At 40.8% G+C, this 16,387-nt stretch overlaps 1 protein-coding gene across 1 annotated transcript in view; it reads left to right on the top strand.

Annotated features, from left to right (window-relative positions):
• kcnip3b (Kv channel interacting protein 3b, calsenilin) overlaps positions 1 to 16,387 on the top strand; it is a 48,930-nt gene that overhangs the window by 20,032 nt on the left and 12,511 nt on the right. Inside the window, exon 3 of the mRNA XM_061767619.1 lies at positions 7,488 to 7,662. Coding sequence (XP_061623603.1) covers positions 7,488 to 7,662 — 175 coding nt within the window. The remainder of the gene's footprint in view (positions 1 to 7,487; positions 7,663 to 16,387) is intronic.

The following is a 16,387-nucleotide window of genomic DNA, read 5'->3' as shown; positions in this document are numbered from 1 at the left end:
TTCTAAAAGAATCATTGTCATCATGAATAACATCTTGTTAGGTCCCCCTTTTTCTTTTCCATTTTATGCAACACTTCCTCTAAACAAAGGACCACAACCATGAATGACATCACGCTGACATCGCTTTTCAACATACCTCTCAGGGGCTCAATTCATGCAGCATCAAAGGATTAAATGACTTTTCCTTTGGCTATAAATAAATGTATATAAATATAAATGTATAAATGCATGACAAAAATAACTGGAGAATAATTTTTTTTGAATCAAGCTAAGTGTCCTGCAAATTGATCTGATTGGATATTTAATGAATATAATTTCAAGATTAATTTGAAATGTAATCATTTTAATCCTTTAGAAATGTTATATTTTTAACATATTTATTTCTTTAAAAAAAATAATAATTTTGATAAAATTGACACTTGAGTTGTGTCCTAGGGTTGTGACTGGTGGGGTGGGCGGGTGCTATGTGGCTGTATTTCATGTATTTACTATATCTATGCTAAAAAACAATTCCTTACTTTCAATCCTGTTACTTAAATGAGGAGATTCAGTTCTGTGTGTGTGTGTCTGTGTGTGTGTGTGAGAGAGAGAGAGATCAATTTTATATATACAGCACGATTCATTATGTCGGCGCGATGTATTTTAGGAGCGGAAGTGAAGGTTATGGGCAGCCAGCGTTATGAAACATTGGCTTTACCCTCAAATGCTTAAAATAATCCTAACTATAGTCAGCGTACACTTTATTAGGTACACTTGCACATTCTCAATGCAGTTGAGTTGTCAAAAATTCTGCCTTTAACTTGAGTGACACTGTCAGAGAGGTATAAATGTATTATATATAGTATATTATGTATTTATTGGATATTATATTCAGATCCCCTTAAATTTTTTTCTTTTTTTATATTGCATCCATTTGCTAAAATCATTTCAGTTCATTTTATTCCACATTAATGTACACACAGCACCCCATATTGACAGGGGGGAAAAAAACGGAATCGATGACATTTTTGCAGATTTATTAAAAAAGAAAAACTGAAATATCACACAGCCAGAAGTATTCAGACCCTTTGCTGTGACACTCATATATTTAACTCTGGTGCTGTCCATTTCTTCTGATCATCCTTGAGATGGTTCTACACCTTCATTGGAGTCCAGCTGTGTTTGATTATACTGATTAGGAAAGCATAGCTCACAGTGCATGTCAGAGCAAATGAGAATCATGAGGTCAAAGGAACTGCCTGAAGAGCTCAGAGACAGAATTGTGGCAAGGCACAGATCTGGCCAAGGTTACAAAAAAATATCTGCTGCACTTCAGGCTCCTAAGAGCACAGTGGCCTCCATAATCCTTAAATGGAAGACGTTTGGGATGACCGGAACTCTTCAAAGAGCTGGCCGTCCGCCCAAACTGAGCAATCAGGGGAGAAGAGTCTTGTTGAGAGAGGTAGAACCCAAAGATCACTGCGGCTGAGCTCCAGAGATGCAGTCGAGAGATAGGAGAAAGTTCTAGAAAGTCAACCATCACTGCAGCCCTCCACCAGTAGCTCGACGGAAGCCTCTCCTCAGTGCAAGACACATGAAAACACACACACTGCACTGTATAGCACCAGCTGGTAAGAGTTTTCAAAAGAATGTTGTTGGCCTGCTCACTAATGTATGCATATTTGCACTTGTCCAGTTTGCATTTAATGAGCATCAAGCATCTGTTAAACTATTACTTATTTATCAAAGGGGCTTCCATAGATTCTTCATTGCTGGACGGCATGAAAAAGACCACAAACCGTGGTATTTGAAGAAAGACTGTATCCATACAACCACAGGGGTTATTCACAGAAGGGCAATAGTTAATAGTAATAATCTGTGGGGATACAAAAAAAAATGAAAGAAGGTAGGAAGAAGATTTGTATTTAAATCATTGCATTTTTTTTGTCTGTGCCAAAAGGTGCCTTAAAAGTGTATCTTTTTGTATCTTTTTAGCAGCAATCCTTAATCCAAGCCTCTAAATAGATTCCAATTATGGGGTACTCACTAAAATATTTGAAAATTCAAAATTTTAGTCCAAACAAATTCCTGCAGTACTGTGTAAGAGATTTTATGTATTTTTTTTAATTTGTCACCATTATAAAGTAGGATTCCAGTTTGGTGTTGTGGAAAAAAAATAGTCCTCAAAAGTCAAACAACCCATCGTCATGTGACATCACGTCACGTGAGACTTCAGCAACTCTCACGAGACTCTAGCAACTCTCCTGCGCCTTCAGCTCAGTGAGGGTACAAAGGATTAAGTCCACAAGTGTGTTGTGCTTTTTCCATAAATACTTACAAAACACCACTAGGTACAAACACGTTGCCGTTCACTCCATTACGTGTCTTTAAGGTGTCTTCACGCCGTTACTCTTATTTTTTCCTTGTTTTATTATACACTGTAATAATAATAATAATTCATTCATTCATCTCCTATACCGCTTATCTTATATTAATAATAATAATAATAATATTCTAGATGCAGGGTCTTCTATAGATATTTTGATGTTCGTAACATTATTAGAAAAGAACAAGTGGCGTATTAGTGATATAGAATCTTGGTTCCGCACAATGTTAATAACACATCTTTTATTAATGGTAGCTCTCATCCACTAATGTCCCTCACTCTTTACATCACGTTCCTCTTCATTAACGCTCTTTTCCACTCTGCTCTGTCACCACCACCACCACCACATTCAAGTTCATTTCAGCCTCCACAATACTCTCTTTTCCTCATATCTACCTCCCTTTCCCCTCTCCGTCAATTCATATTTGCATTTTCCCTTACAAATCTTTCCTTTGTCAGTGTGTCTGATGCCTCCTGCTTCGGATTAAATCCTAAAGATTTAGAGGTATATGTAAATGAGTTGCTGCTATGTATGGAAAACAATGTAACTTGGTGTAAAATGGAATTTCCCCTTGAGAGCCACGAAAGAATTTCTTCACGTCATATGCAAATTAGCATGAATAGTAATCAATCTAAATAAGATTTCCATATGTACCTTCCATAAGATTTAAAAAGAAAGCGGGTGTAGTCATTCCATATTAAAAATCAGCTTTTTATATGTGATTGTATCTTATGCATTAACAGACTATTTATTATACAAAGCAAATTAGAATAAGGTCAAATTTGAATTCAAAAATTCTCTCCAACTCATTTTGCACAGTTGACACATGTTTAAGGAAGCAAAACTGGAGAATTGATTTGTATTATATTCAGAACTTCGGGGCTCATCTATGAAAGACGTTCATATCCTGGCCAAATGTTCAGTAAAGTGAATCTTACATGGTGAATGGTTATCTTTTAGCTGGAAAATTCCACCAGAAGTTTACAATCCAAAAGTGTATACTTTTAAAGACATTCATGGTATATACAGCGGCTGAATAAGTATTTCACACGTCAACATTTTTTCACTAAATATATTTCCAAAGGTGCTATTGACATGAAAATTCCACCAGATGTTGGGAACAAGTCACTGATGGTGTAGTGGTACACTCACCTGACTTTGGTGCCTGTAGCGTGGGTTCAGTTCCCACTCAGTGACGGTGTGAATGGTTAACCGTGTCTATACGTGCCCTGCGACTGACTGGGCGACCAGTTCAGGGTCTAGTCCGTCTTTTGCCAGAAGTCTGCTGCGATAGGCTCCAGCGCCCCGCGACCCTAACCAGGATAAGCGGTGTTGAGAATGGATGGATGTTGGGAACAACCCAAGTAACCCATGCATACAAAGAAAGTAGTAGAAAATAACTAGCATTTTATGCTGATCCAATGAGTTCAATTTTCCTCTCATCCAACCAGACTATATTCTCCCAGTATTTAAATGGCTTGTGCAAATGGTGTTCAGCAAACTTTAAACAAGCTTTGACATGCTTTTTTTTTCCAGCAATGGGGTCTTCAGTGGTGAGCGCGCATACAGGCCATGGTGGCAGACTCCATTACTCACTGTTTTCCTTGTCACATCAGTACCTGCTAATTCCAGATCTTTTTGAAGCTCTCCACAGGTGGTCTTGGAAACATTTCTGATTATTCTTTGCACTCCTCTGTCAGACATCCTGCGAGGAGCACCTGATCAAGGCAAATTTATGATGGTATGGTTTGCTTTCCATTTACGTATTATGGCCCCAACCGTGCTCACTGGAACGTTCAGAAGCTTAGATATGCTCCTGTAACCAATGCCATCGTTATGTTTTGCAACAATTAGTTTGTGATGGTCTTGAGACAGCACTCTGTGTTTACCCATCACGAGATGTGTCTTGACTCACACCTTGTCAATGAGACCTTTTTGTAGGCCATCAATTAGGACTGAATCAGCTGATATTCACTTGCACTGACAAGGGGCTGGATTGCTGTTTGATTATTGATAGAGTTTAGGTGATGTCTTGACTTTCGATGCCTTTTTGCACATCCCTTTCTTCATGTGTTCAATACTTTTTCCCTGTGTCATTTCACATTTTTACACACAACTTAATTTCTGAGCTTATTTGTTCTACTTTCTTTGTATGTATGGATTACTTGGGATGTTGTGTGTGTGTGTGTGAGTGCGTGCTGGCACTTTAGAGTTTTTAAACCATCAGGTTGAGGACATTTTCTGGGACTCTTGAAAGGGTTCAGACTCTTACTTTGTGTTGTCATTAGATTTTTGTTTTGATTCACTGGCGCGGTAATGCACATGGCCAAGGCCAAGCAAGAATGCGTATTGTGGCCGAAGGTCCTCGCTGAGCAGTGTGTTAACAGTCTAAGTCGTGTACGTCTGTGTGCTCAGCGGCACGTGAATAAGCCGCTAATGTAGCAAAGAATTTACCCGCGTCAAAAACAATGTCTGCCTGCAGCTGTTAGTTTGGGGAATATTCCTCTCTAGAGACGTGTCATAGTCGGATTCATTCTCTGGTTTTTCCCCCTTGTTACTCCTCTGGGCTAGAACTACTGTATGTTGATGAGGGAATAAATGGATGAATACAATTCTTATCTAGGACTAATGTGTGCACTGTGTACTTACATTATGTTGTGGCATTGCATTGCATACTGTAGCTTGGTTTTATTTTGATTGAGTAATATTTTAATGGTCCCATATTTTGGCTATTTAGACCTCCATAGAGCTACTTTCTAACATAGATTTAGTATAAAAGTGTCCATTTCATTTCAAAAAACACCTTGGTTTTGTCATAGTAGAGTCCAGAAATGGCCCCTCTGACAGCTACTTCTGTTTGACCCAGTTTTGAATCCACTTTGTCCATATTTGGCTAAGACCGCCCTCTTTCATCTGATTGGTTGCCTCCGTGGAGAAGACCCACTTGTGAGAGCACACGTGTTTGTTATGTTGAGACCGCTGGCTCGAGGGCAGAAAGGTAGGCGGAGATCTTCGCTACTGATGTAGATAAGCTCGAGAAATTCGAATGACCTGATTTCAGACCTCTTGGGAGAAAAACATCAGGAACTCAGGAGTGCGTGGACGACTTGAATTGATATTTCACATGTTTACTGGGGCACCATAAATCCCAAATACTAGAAAAAGGTCAAGTTTGGTTTGGTAAAATGTGGGACCTTCAAAGTTGTGCTGTCATGGCCACATCCAGGGAGCATAACGTTTCGTTTCCTTTTTTGTTTTGTTTTTGTGCAACGTATCTACTTGTCCATCGTGGAAATCTCCACTGTATCGCAAAAATCTGCAGTTTCTAGTAGGGGTTGAACGGGTTAGTCATTTAGTCGACTTAACTACTCCGTATCGACATTTAAAGCTTAAAGTCGACTAATCACTAATCACATGTATTTGGCATTCCATCTTCCAATCGGCTAATTTACAGTGGTCTTTTGATTCACCCAATTGCTGCCGTCGCCGGACTGTAGAGCAGCGAAATGTCTGACCGTCAAAGCAACAAGGGTTTCTATATCTTCATCTCCACTCTGACGTCCTCTGCCCGTCCTCTGCTCTTCTCAGATAAGGCTGGGATTCATTATGCTAATTGACTTTAGTTCTTCCAGGAACACCGGCAGACCTTGTAGCCCTCTCGTTGCATTTTCTCTCTCACTCTTTCTATTTTCTCTCTCTTTCTCTCTCTCACGCTCTTCCATGCAAAGACGTTTATTTGCATGCGATCAAATGGCTGTTTTAAAATCCCCCATGTTCTCGCTCCAGCTCCTTCTGTTGTGCTTTGCTTTCTTCTCCTCAAAACAGCTTCTGTTTTTTCTGTGCTCGCCGCATTGTAAACACTTGTATGCGCATCTTAGTTTGTGTGTATTATGTCTGCTAAGGAAGAGCAGTGTAATGGAGTTTCCTGGAATCTTCCGGAGAAAGATTTTGTGGATTATTCGTACACATTGCAAAGTAAATATCAAATGAATGCTTGTTTAGGAGTGCTCAAGGCAATGAATATCAATGAAGTGTATTGACTTGACACAGTGCTAATTGGAGCTGCATACAAAAACATGTCCACATCCATCTGAAATGAGTGACGGTGACGGTTTATTGACATTTTATTTAAAGACAGGAGGCGGTAGTTAACCCGAGCTTGGTCATTGGACACGCATGTGGAGGCGCGTGTTAATGTCACGTGTCAACGCATGTGCTTGCCCACGTGTGACTGCATCTCCTAGGACATATGATAATGCTAGTATACAGTGGCTTTGATTGCACTTTGTAAGGCTCTCCTCCATAAACATGAGATGTTTGATGATGAGACTGAATCATACTGCTATTGAAATACTTTTTCATGTAGCTAAGTAAGATGCAAACCTACAACCACCTTAAAAACATATTGTTAGATTGATACCAAATCCAATCCAAAATCAGCATCGTAGGGGAACACTTTTTGTATTGGATTGTGTTCATATGGTTGTTGTTGGTGAGTGTAAAGATACAGTGATATCATTTTTTATCAGTTTGTACATCGCTGCTGGGAATCAGAGATCGATAGTTTTAGAACGACACACCAAACAAAAATGAAACTGATCAGATGCAGTGGCCTTTCTTGTCAAATTTATCAAGTCAGTTTTAACAAATATTGAAAGTTCGGTCAACTCCATATATTTGTGTTCAACTAACACTACAATTATTAAGGAAAATAGAATTTAAAATAGACATCAAATATGCTTCTAGACTGAATACATTTGGACTTTTGTTGAACTTTTCATCAATCAAAATAGCCATTTTATTAATGGATATTTGCTAACCTTAATCTTAAAAATCTTTTGCCACTTTCTTGTGTCATTTCCAGTAAAAAGATGCCCATCTGCAATTCAAAATCCCTTTTGCTCGATAGTATACTGTATGGAGTATATGGCCTGCAGCTGAACTTGTACAAAGTCTTTTGAAAGTGTTTGTGAATTAACATCAGGTCAGAAACTCATTTTCAGTCTCTTGCATGCTTAATTGCGAAAATCTCCTCCTTGGCTTTTTCCGTTTGCTTATTGACCTGATCTCTCTTTGTGTGTCTACTCTTCCTCCCTCGTCCCTCACCCACGCTCCCTGCAGGCTGACGGTAAAGTGGCTGACGGCAGCCTACTGGGAGATGCCAATGGCGTGGAGCCCACGCCGGGCCGAGGGAAGGATTCTGGGAAGTGGCAGAAGCCGCGGTTCTCTCGCAAAGCTCTGATGAAGTGCTGCCTGGTCAAATGGATCATTGCCAGCACGCAGCCACAGGACAAAGGTAAGTGGGACACCAGGTTGGATCTGTGTGTGTGGATGAGTTGATTTCAGGAGACGACTATGAGCAACAGTATTCCAATTGATCAGATCATTGATTTACTGAACCTTTCCCGACCTCTGGTGGTCCCACGAGAGGCCAGCGACCCATTGTGCTGCTCAGCTAACCTCAGAGTCAAGTACCTGGGGATCACTTGGTCCCTATGTCCATTTTATCAAAGTGACTCTGCTGCTACTTCCTGTCCCATCATTTATTTCCTCATAAACTCACAAGGTGGAATTTACTGTCAGGGCTCTCAGTTGATTTCATCCACCCTGCGGTATGTTTTAATTGGACTACATTGCTCGGTTATCACAGTGCGTCCCCTCGCGGTGCCTGGAATGCACTTACTCATAGTGAATACATCTTCAAAAAAGAGACTTTCCGCTGTTGAATGCCGCTTTGAGTTCAAGTTCACTGCCAAACTAAACATAAAACAAAACGATATACATGTTATGTATTTAAAACATAACTTAGCTTTAAAGTCCACTAGCTCACACATAATGGGAAATACTATAGAAGGACTTAGGAAAAGCATGTGGCGGTGTAAGATCATTTGAACACATGTGGGCAGACTATATAACAATACAGTGGTGCCTTGAGATGTGAGCTTAATTCATTCCGTGACCACGCTAGTAACTCAAAACACTCCTCTCTCAAATCATCTTTTTTAAATGAATGGAAATGCCCTTAACCCATTCCAACACCCAACCCAAACATTTTCATGAGGAAGAATAGTCCTCTATAATATTGTACTTTATAAAAACATATGATAATAACTTGATTAAATAGAATGTAAAGAATAAAAAGATTTGTGTATCACGATTTAATGTTGCCATCATTGTGCCATTCGTTGTATTGCTCCTTATGAATTGAGCATCTGTATGTGTGCAGTGCCCCCTTTTTCTTTTTTTTTCGTTCAAATGTTGTATTTACTGGTGGTGGTCACTTTATTCAGTTTGGTGGCTAAAAGCAATATGAATTTAACTGCATGCTGACAATGATGGAGTTGAGTAATCATTACCACACTGAGTCTTAAAACTGCCTGTGGCTGTTTTTTATTTTGACTGGTTTCTTTTCATGCAGTTTCAACTTTCCCTCTGACTAAAGGCTCCTTCTGGTCTTGTTGTGCAACTTGTGAGCAAATCATTAAGTAGAAAGGTGACAGAGAGCACCGCGGTGATGGAGAGTGCAGCTCACACAAGTCACGCAGTAGGAGAAAGTGCAGCCGGGCTGCGATGCTGTCTACTCCTTCCTGGTGGTGCCGCGGGATTCAGCATTGTTTTCGGGTGAGCCCCTCACCTCGGTAATGGCCAGTGGCTAAAAACAGCGGCATTGAGATGGAGATGTGTATTGAAGGTAAGTAGGTGGGTGGTGGCAGACAGCAGTGGCTGTTTGCACTCAACGCTGAGGTTGAAACGGTTTGCGGGCTTCCAGTTGTACAGTATATCAGAAATTCTACCTTGCCTTAAGCTTGTTAAGATGTTGTTGTGGTGTAGAACTGCACTGCATCATACAGCGACTGTTTCTCATGGTACTAAAAGAGACACCGATTACAGTTCTACATCATTGCATGTTGTCTATGGATATAAACGCTCACATTTAAAGATGCCTCACTGATGGGTTTTATTCACTTAGCTGGCTTAGCAATTGTTATATAATTCAGAACCGTACTTTTCTAACATTGTTAATTGATGCCTTGAGATACGAGTGATCTGACTTACGAGATATGAGTCATTCATTCCGCCGATTTTTTGCTTCGACTTGCATTCAAACACTTGAGATTCGAGCGCTGCGTGGTGGCAGCGCACTCAATTCAACTCACTTTACAACAAGTAGCTGTTTGCCAGAATGTTAATCACATTCTACTAGGCAGAGTCGGCTACACCTCCCTATTTAAGGCCTTGTTGATGATGCATTCAGTGTCAGTAGTTGACTGAGATACCAGCAACATGACCCAGGGAGAATTCTGCCTTATCACGTTTGCCTGTTCCCATCCTCGTGTCTGTTGGGGATTCTGCTTGGGTTAGGTTTCCTCGTTCTGCGCTCTGTGAATCGTGGTGAAAGACAACAGTGAAATCTGAGCATTTCCTGACCCGCTATCAGTCTATCTTCAAACCCTTGACCCTCTTTACTGTGAAATGAACTGCACTGTATGATGGCTTTGGATTGACCTGTCACTGGTGATCTCAAATTCATTATGAAAATCCTTTCCAACTTTCCCGGTGTGCTGCATTTGGCTCCTAAGTCGCGCTCGCTCCGTGTCACAAACAATGCAAAACGGCATAGACAAGCTAACGAATAGCGTCGGTGTGTTGGTGTCATAACCCGTTAACCAACAGATATTTGAACAGAAACAATGTAGACAGGATATTATAACAATACTCAAGTATATATTGTTTATCCTCTGTAAAGAGCAATTCATTTGACTGTTACCTACTATTATAATTTGTAACATCAACAGCTTGGGGACATACATGAGTCTTTTGGTCAGTGGTGTTGATTTAGATTTAGAGCCGGTGTTGTGATGATGCTTAGAGAAGATTACCAGAGCACACACTCACACACACGCACACTTTAAAGTTTCAAAGCTGTGGTTTAAAAGTGAGCTCCACACCCTGATGGAGGAGCTACATCATTGGGCCGGGAGCGAGAGGCTGTAATATGAGTCGGATTAGAGTAGAGAAGTGAGGTGAAGACCGCAGGGGTTTTCTAGAATCAACTTCTCATCTTCTGCAGCTTTCATTCACTCAAGGTTGAGACATGCTGGCGCGTTCTAACAGCTGATGAGGAATGTGGTTGAGGTCCAGGTCATGCTAAAGTGACAGCGGCCGGAGGTCCGCGCTGTTCACAATGTCATGTGAGTGAGTTGACACAAGCAGAGGAGACAAGTGAGAGAGGAGAGAGGAAGATGTCCAGGAGGAGGAAGAAGTGAACATCACTTACAGGCAAAAGGTTTGAGGAAGGCTTAACCGAACCATCAAAACATCTTCTGGAAGCGGAATGTTACTTACTGTGTTGAGGGTCAATTGCTAAATTGTTGGACTATTTGGGGTCTTGTGAAATCCCAAATCTTCCCAAATCTTAAGAGGATGAATTCCTGCAGGGCAGCCTGCAAGAAGGAGATTGGGAAGCTGCTGCGCTGCTTTCTGGACCTCATCGCTGGGACGCCTGGTCGAGGTAGTCTTAGGTGTGAAAATGTAAAAGCTATTCTAGTTTAGGGGTCACCAACCATTTTCAAACTGAGCTACTTCTTGGGTACTGATTCATCCGCAGAGCTACCAGTTTGATACACATTTCTGAAATAAATTTGCTCAATTTACCTTTCATTATATAATATTAATTAATGTGAAGACACTCATCATGTTATGTTGGTGACCCCTGTTTTAGCATCAGTTTAGTGCTGAGGTAGTGCTGTGTTTGAATATATTAGGGAAAGTTGTCAAATCAAGAACTATACAGTGGAACCTTAAATGGTTTGCGCAATCCGGTGCGGGATGCTGAGCGCTTGTTTGTATGTTATATTTAGAATCCATTTTTTCCCATAGGAAATCGTGGAAATTGAAATGGCCTGTTCTAGGATCAAAATGTCACCAACATAAAACCTTTATTAACTGTACTGCATGTTCTACTATTACAACAGTAACAATTTAAAAGGTTAAATTGTGTTCTCATCCTTTGATGATTTAAATGTTGCGATATTGTACTGACCAGTCTCATATTTTTCCTCTTTTAAAAGACAAAGCAAAAAAAAACAAAAACCTGGCATTGTCCAATAGATGCTCACTGAGCTGAAGTCTCACAAGAGTAACCATTCTTGTGAGATTACTTTGACGTCATGGGTTTTACTAGATTATATTACCATTTTGTACCACTCTTTCCTTTTCGGATTGTCTTGCATGTACTTCCGATGATCATTGATTGAAAGGCTAAACCTCCTCGAAACTAACACATGGATTCACCTCAGTTTGAATCAGCACTGAGTGCAGGAGCGTTGTCCCGAAACAGGACCCCCTTTCGTCAGTTTTCCAGGCCTCATTGACTTGATTGCCTTTTGCATCTGTCTCAGTAAATTGGCATAGTAGTCTCCATTGATAGTATGGCCGTTCTGAAAGTAGTCAATGAACACAATGCCCTTTGCATCCCAGAAGATGGAGGCCATCACCTTTCCTGCCAATGACACCACCTTGGCCTTCTTCGGTTGGGGAGAATAAGGATGTTCCCTCTCCACATGGACTACTCTTTGGTCTCTGGCTCAAAGTGCTGAACCTAACATTCATCTTGGGTGAGGTAACGTTAAAAAACGGCTGGATCTGCTTCAAAAAGTCCCAAGTTCTCCTGCGACATGACCAGACTGGTGTGCTGTTGATCAGGCGTCAAAACTCATGGCACCCACAAAGCAGAAACCTTGGACATGCCAAATTCATTATGCAGAGACGGGAGGTGCCTACAGCGTTCGCTATCTGATTAACAGTTGCACGTCTGTCATCCATCACCATGTGGTAAACACGGTTGATGTTTTCTGTGGCTGTGCAGGACGTCCGGACCTCGGTCATCTTCACGGCTCTTCCTAACCCCCTTCAATTCAGCTGCCCACTTTAGATAAAGCTGGAGTATCATCCGCTAATGTAACAACCTGTGAGAAATGATTGATACCCCATCAGTAACACCTTCCATCCTGATTGGCTTTTTTGCCTCAGGTGCTGTGGTTTCGTCAAAATCTAATTAGAGGCATAAAATGGTGGCCAGAGAGTGCTGGTTTTTTTTTCACAGATCATTTTAATAATTATTTCTGTCAGGTCACACTGACAGTTTGAACAAATATGACTAAATACATTTTTGATTGCAAACTTAACCTTTAAGAGGGATTTATAGAGGTCAAACAGTAATCACCTTGTTTTGCTGTTCATCTTTATCTAGTTCATCTTCATTTACTGGAGTTGGATGGCAGTTCAGGTTCGTTGAAAAAACAAACGTAGCTATTCTAGCTCTCCAGTGCTGATCTAATGATATTTGATTGTTGCTGCCATACTGCTTTGTTTAATCGTTTACTACCCTCTTGTGTTCAGAGGAGGTATCACATGAGTTGAGGGACATCGCAATGTGTATTTTTGCACACAACTAAGCATGAATATTGTAACGTGATCATGAAGACAGCAATCAAGTGTTGTTGTTTTTTTTTTTTTGGTGTGGTTAGGTGAGTGCCTGTTTACTGTTATGGATTATTGTGAACATCATATTGCCTCAAATATAGTCCTCTGTTCTAATAGATGTTATTTAAATATGTAACTGCACTGTCCAGTTCAGTATTTTCCTTGTTTGGGGGCACAGGGAGATTAACTGCTGTTGTTGCTGCAATCCCAGATTAATTTGTTGTTGGTGTTTTGTCCCTGTCAGCAGCTGCTTCAGCATTAATAAGCAACAACTGATGAAGTTGGTAGTCAGTCACTGATAACTAATGATGAACATCCATCCATATTGTGTGTCAATGTTTGCGCTATAAATAACTGTGAGCCACTGCTTAGTGGCCGATTATGTCGTATCAGTATATTTCCACAAATAGTGTCCAGCACCAGAGAGGCCAGGTGTTTTAATCGGTTTAAAAAAATGGTCGAGTCTACTGTATCAAAAGTGGCGCTAACATCCAGCAACAGCCAGCACTCTTAATTTATGTCTGTCAGGGTCACAACCTACCTACATCATTACAAATCTTAAGGAGGAAAGTCATGGTCGTTCACCCTAAAACCAGACTGACACATTTCAGTCATGTTACAATTTGCTAAAAAGTCATTGAGTTGAATACCCAAACAGGTTTTTCCAAAATTTGAACTTGAAAATGGTCAGTTAGATACTGGTCTGTAATTTTACAGTACCTCACTATATTGTAAGGCTTTACAACATCCCATTCCGAGAGAAGTGGCCACTGAGTTGACAGTGTCACAAAGCGTCATTAGCTGGTTGCTACAGAGAGACTAGACGAGTCACAAAAAAGCCAAAGAAGTGGATGTCCTTGGAAATAAATGGTTAAAAAAACACCTGTTGTGAATTTTGTGATTCGGCTCCTTGTTAGAGAATGGGAAATGGTACTGAACGATTGAACTTGATTGGACTGTACATGCAAAAGTTTAAAAAGGTCAAATTTATTTCACATGTAAAGGTTATAGTGCATTTTTGATTCATCCTGAAATTTCACAAAAAGGCTGAATATCCATCACATTTTGTGAGTAGTGCACAGTATAAACAATCGGAAATGAAAGCGCCAATATTTGGGGATTGGCACCGAGCGAATAATTGAGGCATGGCGTCATTTGGGGTTCGAATGACTACAAATATGCATTTTATCTGAATGTATTGGAGAGTCAGTATGCAGGGGTTCAGAGGAGAGGAAATGCGAGAGACAGTCAAAAGCAATGTGGAGGTGTGCGGCATTATGTGATGTGAAAGGTCACGAGCTGTGTATTGCTGTTTGATCCTTTGCTCTGTTCTAGGCTCAAACAGATTTTCAAATGTGGCCCCACCGACTGGGGCACGTGCACAGTCTTTTTGTCGTCTTGTCCCAAGCGCCTGGCAGGGAACGTGAGCTTCTCACTTTCGGGCTTTGAGTCTTCCCTGGCTGCTCATCCGTCACGCTAAGATTACCATCTCTACATTCACGTTTGTCCTTTTAAAGTTTGCACTTGTCTCAGAGCAGCAAGTTGAGAAGTTCAGCCGCATTATGGGAGCTGTGATGGCTGTTCTATCTGTGGAAGCCCGCAGACGTCTTTCGCGGCCCAGCTGTCTTTCTCACTGTGGACACAATACAGCCAGGTACCATCGCTCAGGTAGGAACTGGGTCTTGTTCTCTCTGTCAAAACTATTTTAGTCTGCTCTGTCTTACTAGTAGCTATAGAAGTCATAATAGGTCACAACATTAGGCACACAGTCCAAATCAAATAAGAGCAATACATCAGTGTATTAAAGTTGTTTTGATTGACCCCCTCAGCGAGATATTAATTACGATTAGGGAATGGGTGTCAAACTAATTTTTGTCATTGGCCAGATCGTAGTAATGACTTCTCTCGGAGGGCCGCTACAACTGTGAACCCATATAAATGAAAGATCACCTCATATACTGTAAATACATACAGTATACACAACACATTGATGAATAACCAGTTTTGAAATCAGAAGCCTATAAAAACATGTTTTTCGACCATTACATTTATTTTCAAAGTGGGATTGGTAACAAAATGATTGCAAATATCTCAATGGTATTACACCAGAACACAATGAGCAATTTTGATTTGCTTTAACGGGCCACATAGAATGATGTGACGGGCCGGATCTGGCCCCCGGGCCACCAGTTTGACATTAATGGATTAGGGTTCCCACTTGCTGTGTTCTAACAAATAAATTGCCTTTTGGGGTGCCTCAACAAGCCGAAAACGCACCAATTTATTCAAACAAATGTGACCCCCAGAAACTCATTCTGTAGCTGTCGCTCAGCTCAATCAACAGACGATACGTTACCAGAGAGGTGCTTCAATTTATTCGCAGATGGATATCATCAGACGTGTGCAGTCACTGAACACCATGAAAACGAAGTACAAATGAACACAAAATCAGTTCCAAGATCAAGACAAATTAGAGTGAAGTGAGTGAGCGATATAATTCCACTTTTTGAATTGAACTACCTAATAAAAGATTTATACTCTTCACGTGTGAGCATAATCGACGTGTGCGTGAGCATGGTTGGCATGAACTTGTGAATGCCAGTGACGTGTGCGAGAATGTGATCGACGTGCTCGCGTGAACGCATTTGAGTAGTGTTAATGAGAGTGTTTGAGTAGTCTTTATGAGAGCAAGACTCCTTAGCATGAGAGTGTTTGAGTAGTGTTAATGAGAGTGTTTGAGTAGTCCTTATGAGAGCAAGACTTGTGCGTATGAGAGTGTTTGAGTAGTGTTAATGAGAGTGTTTGAGTAGTCCTCATGAGAGCAAGACTCGTGCGTATGAGAGTGTTTGAGTAGTGTTAATGAGAGCAAGACCCATGCGTATGAGGGTGTTTCAGTTGTGTTTATGAGAGCCTTTCAGTAGTTTGTGTGTGTGTGTGTGAAAGCATTTGAATAGTAAGTGTGAGAGCTAATCCTGAATAATGTCCCTAACGGCCCTTCATAGAGGACCGCCTTCCTTTTAAAAACCTGTTAGTGTCCTAATGGCTGCGCACACACACACACACACACACACACATGGACGCACACACAGTACCAGTCTGCACATACGTAATGCTTCAGGTTGTGTACTATAGGCTTCTGTCTCTTGATCCACTCTGATCTCACTCAAAAATCAAAATTTTACCTTCAGGGGATGATGTGCAAAGATTGACAGCACACGCTCTCTTTTACCAATTGACAACTATTGACGACACATGCAGTGTAGCTGGGAACAACACTTGACGTCATGTTTGATGCTATTCCTTCTGCGTAAGAAGTAAAGATTTAAAAAAAAGAGTAAAAGTGCAGGGGAGCTTCCAACCACTGCCTGACCACAACGATATTGATTTTGCTGACTCTGGTCTCCCTTTTTGTGTCTCCTTTCTTCAACCAAGTCAATGGATTAACACGTACACACATACACGATCCCCACCTTGATGCATTAGCAAGAGCAGAGTGATGAGTTATCCTCGCTTGACATGACACACACAATATTTCA

The sequence above is a fragment of the Phyllopteryx taeniolatus genome, chromosome 3 (assembly GCF_024500385.1).
Source record: "Phyllopteryx taeniolatus isolate TA_2022b chromosome 3, UOR_Ptae_1.2, whole genome shotgun sequence".
Classification (NCBI taxonomy): domain Eukaryota; kingdom Metazoa; phylum Chordata; class Actinopteri; order Syngnathiformes; family Syngnathidae; genus Phyllopteryx; species Phyllopteryx taeniolatus.
This window is presented reverse-complemented; position numbering and strand designations above follow the sequence as displayed.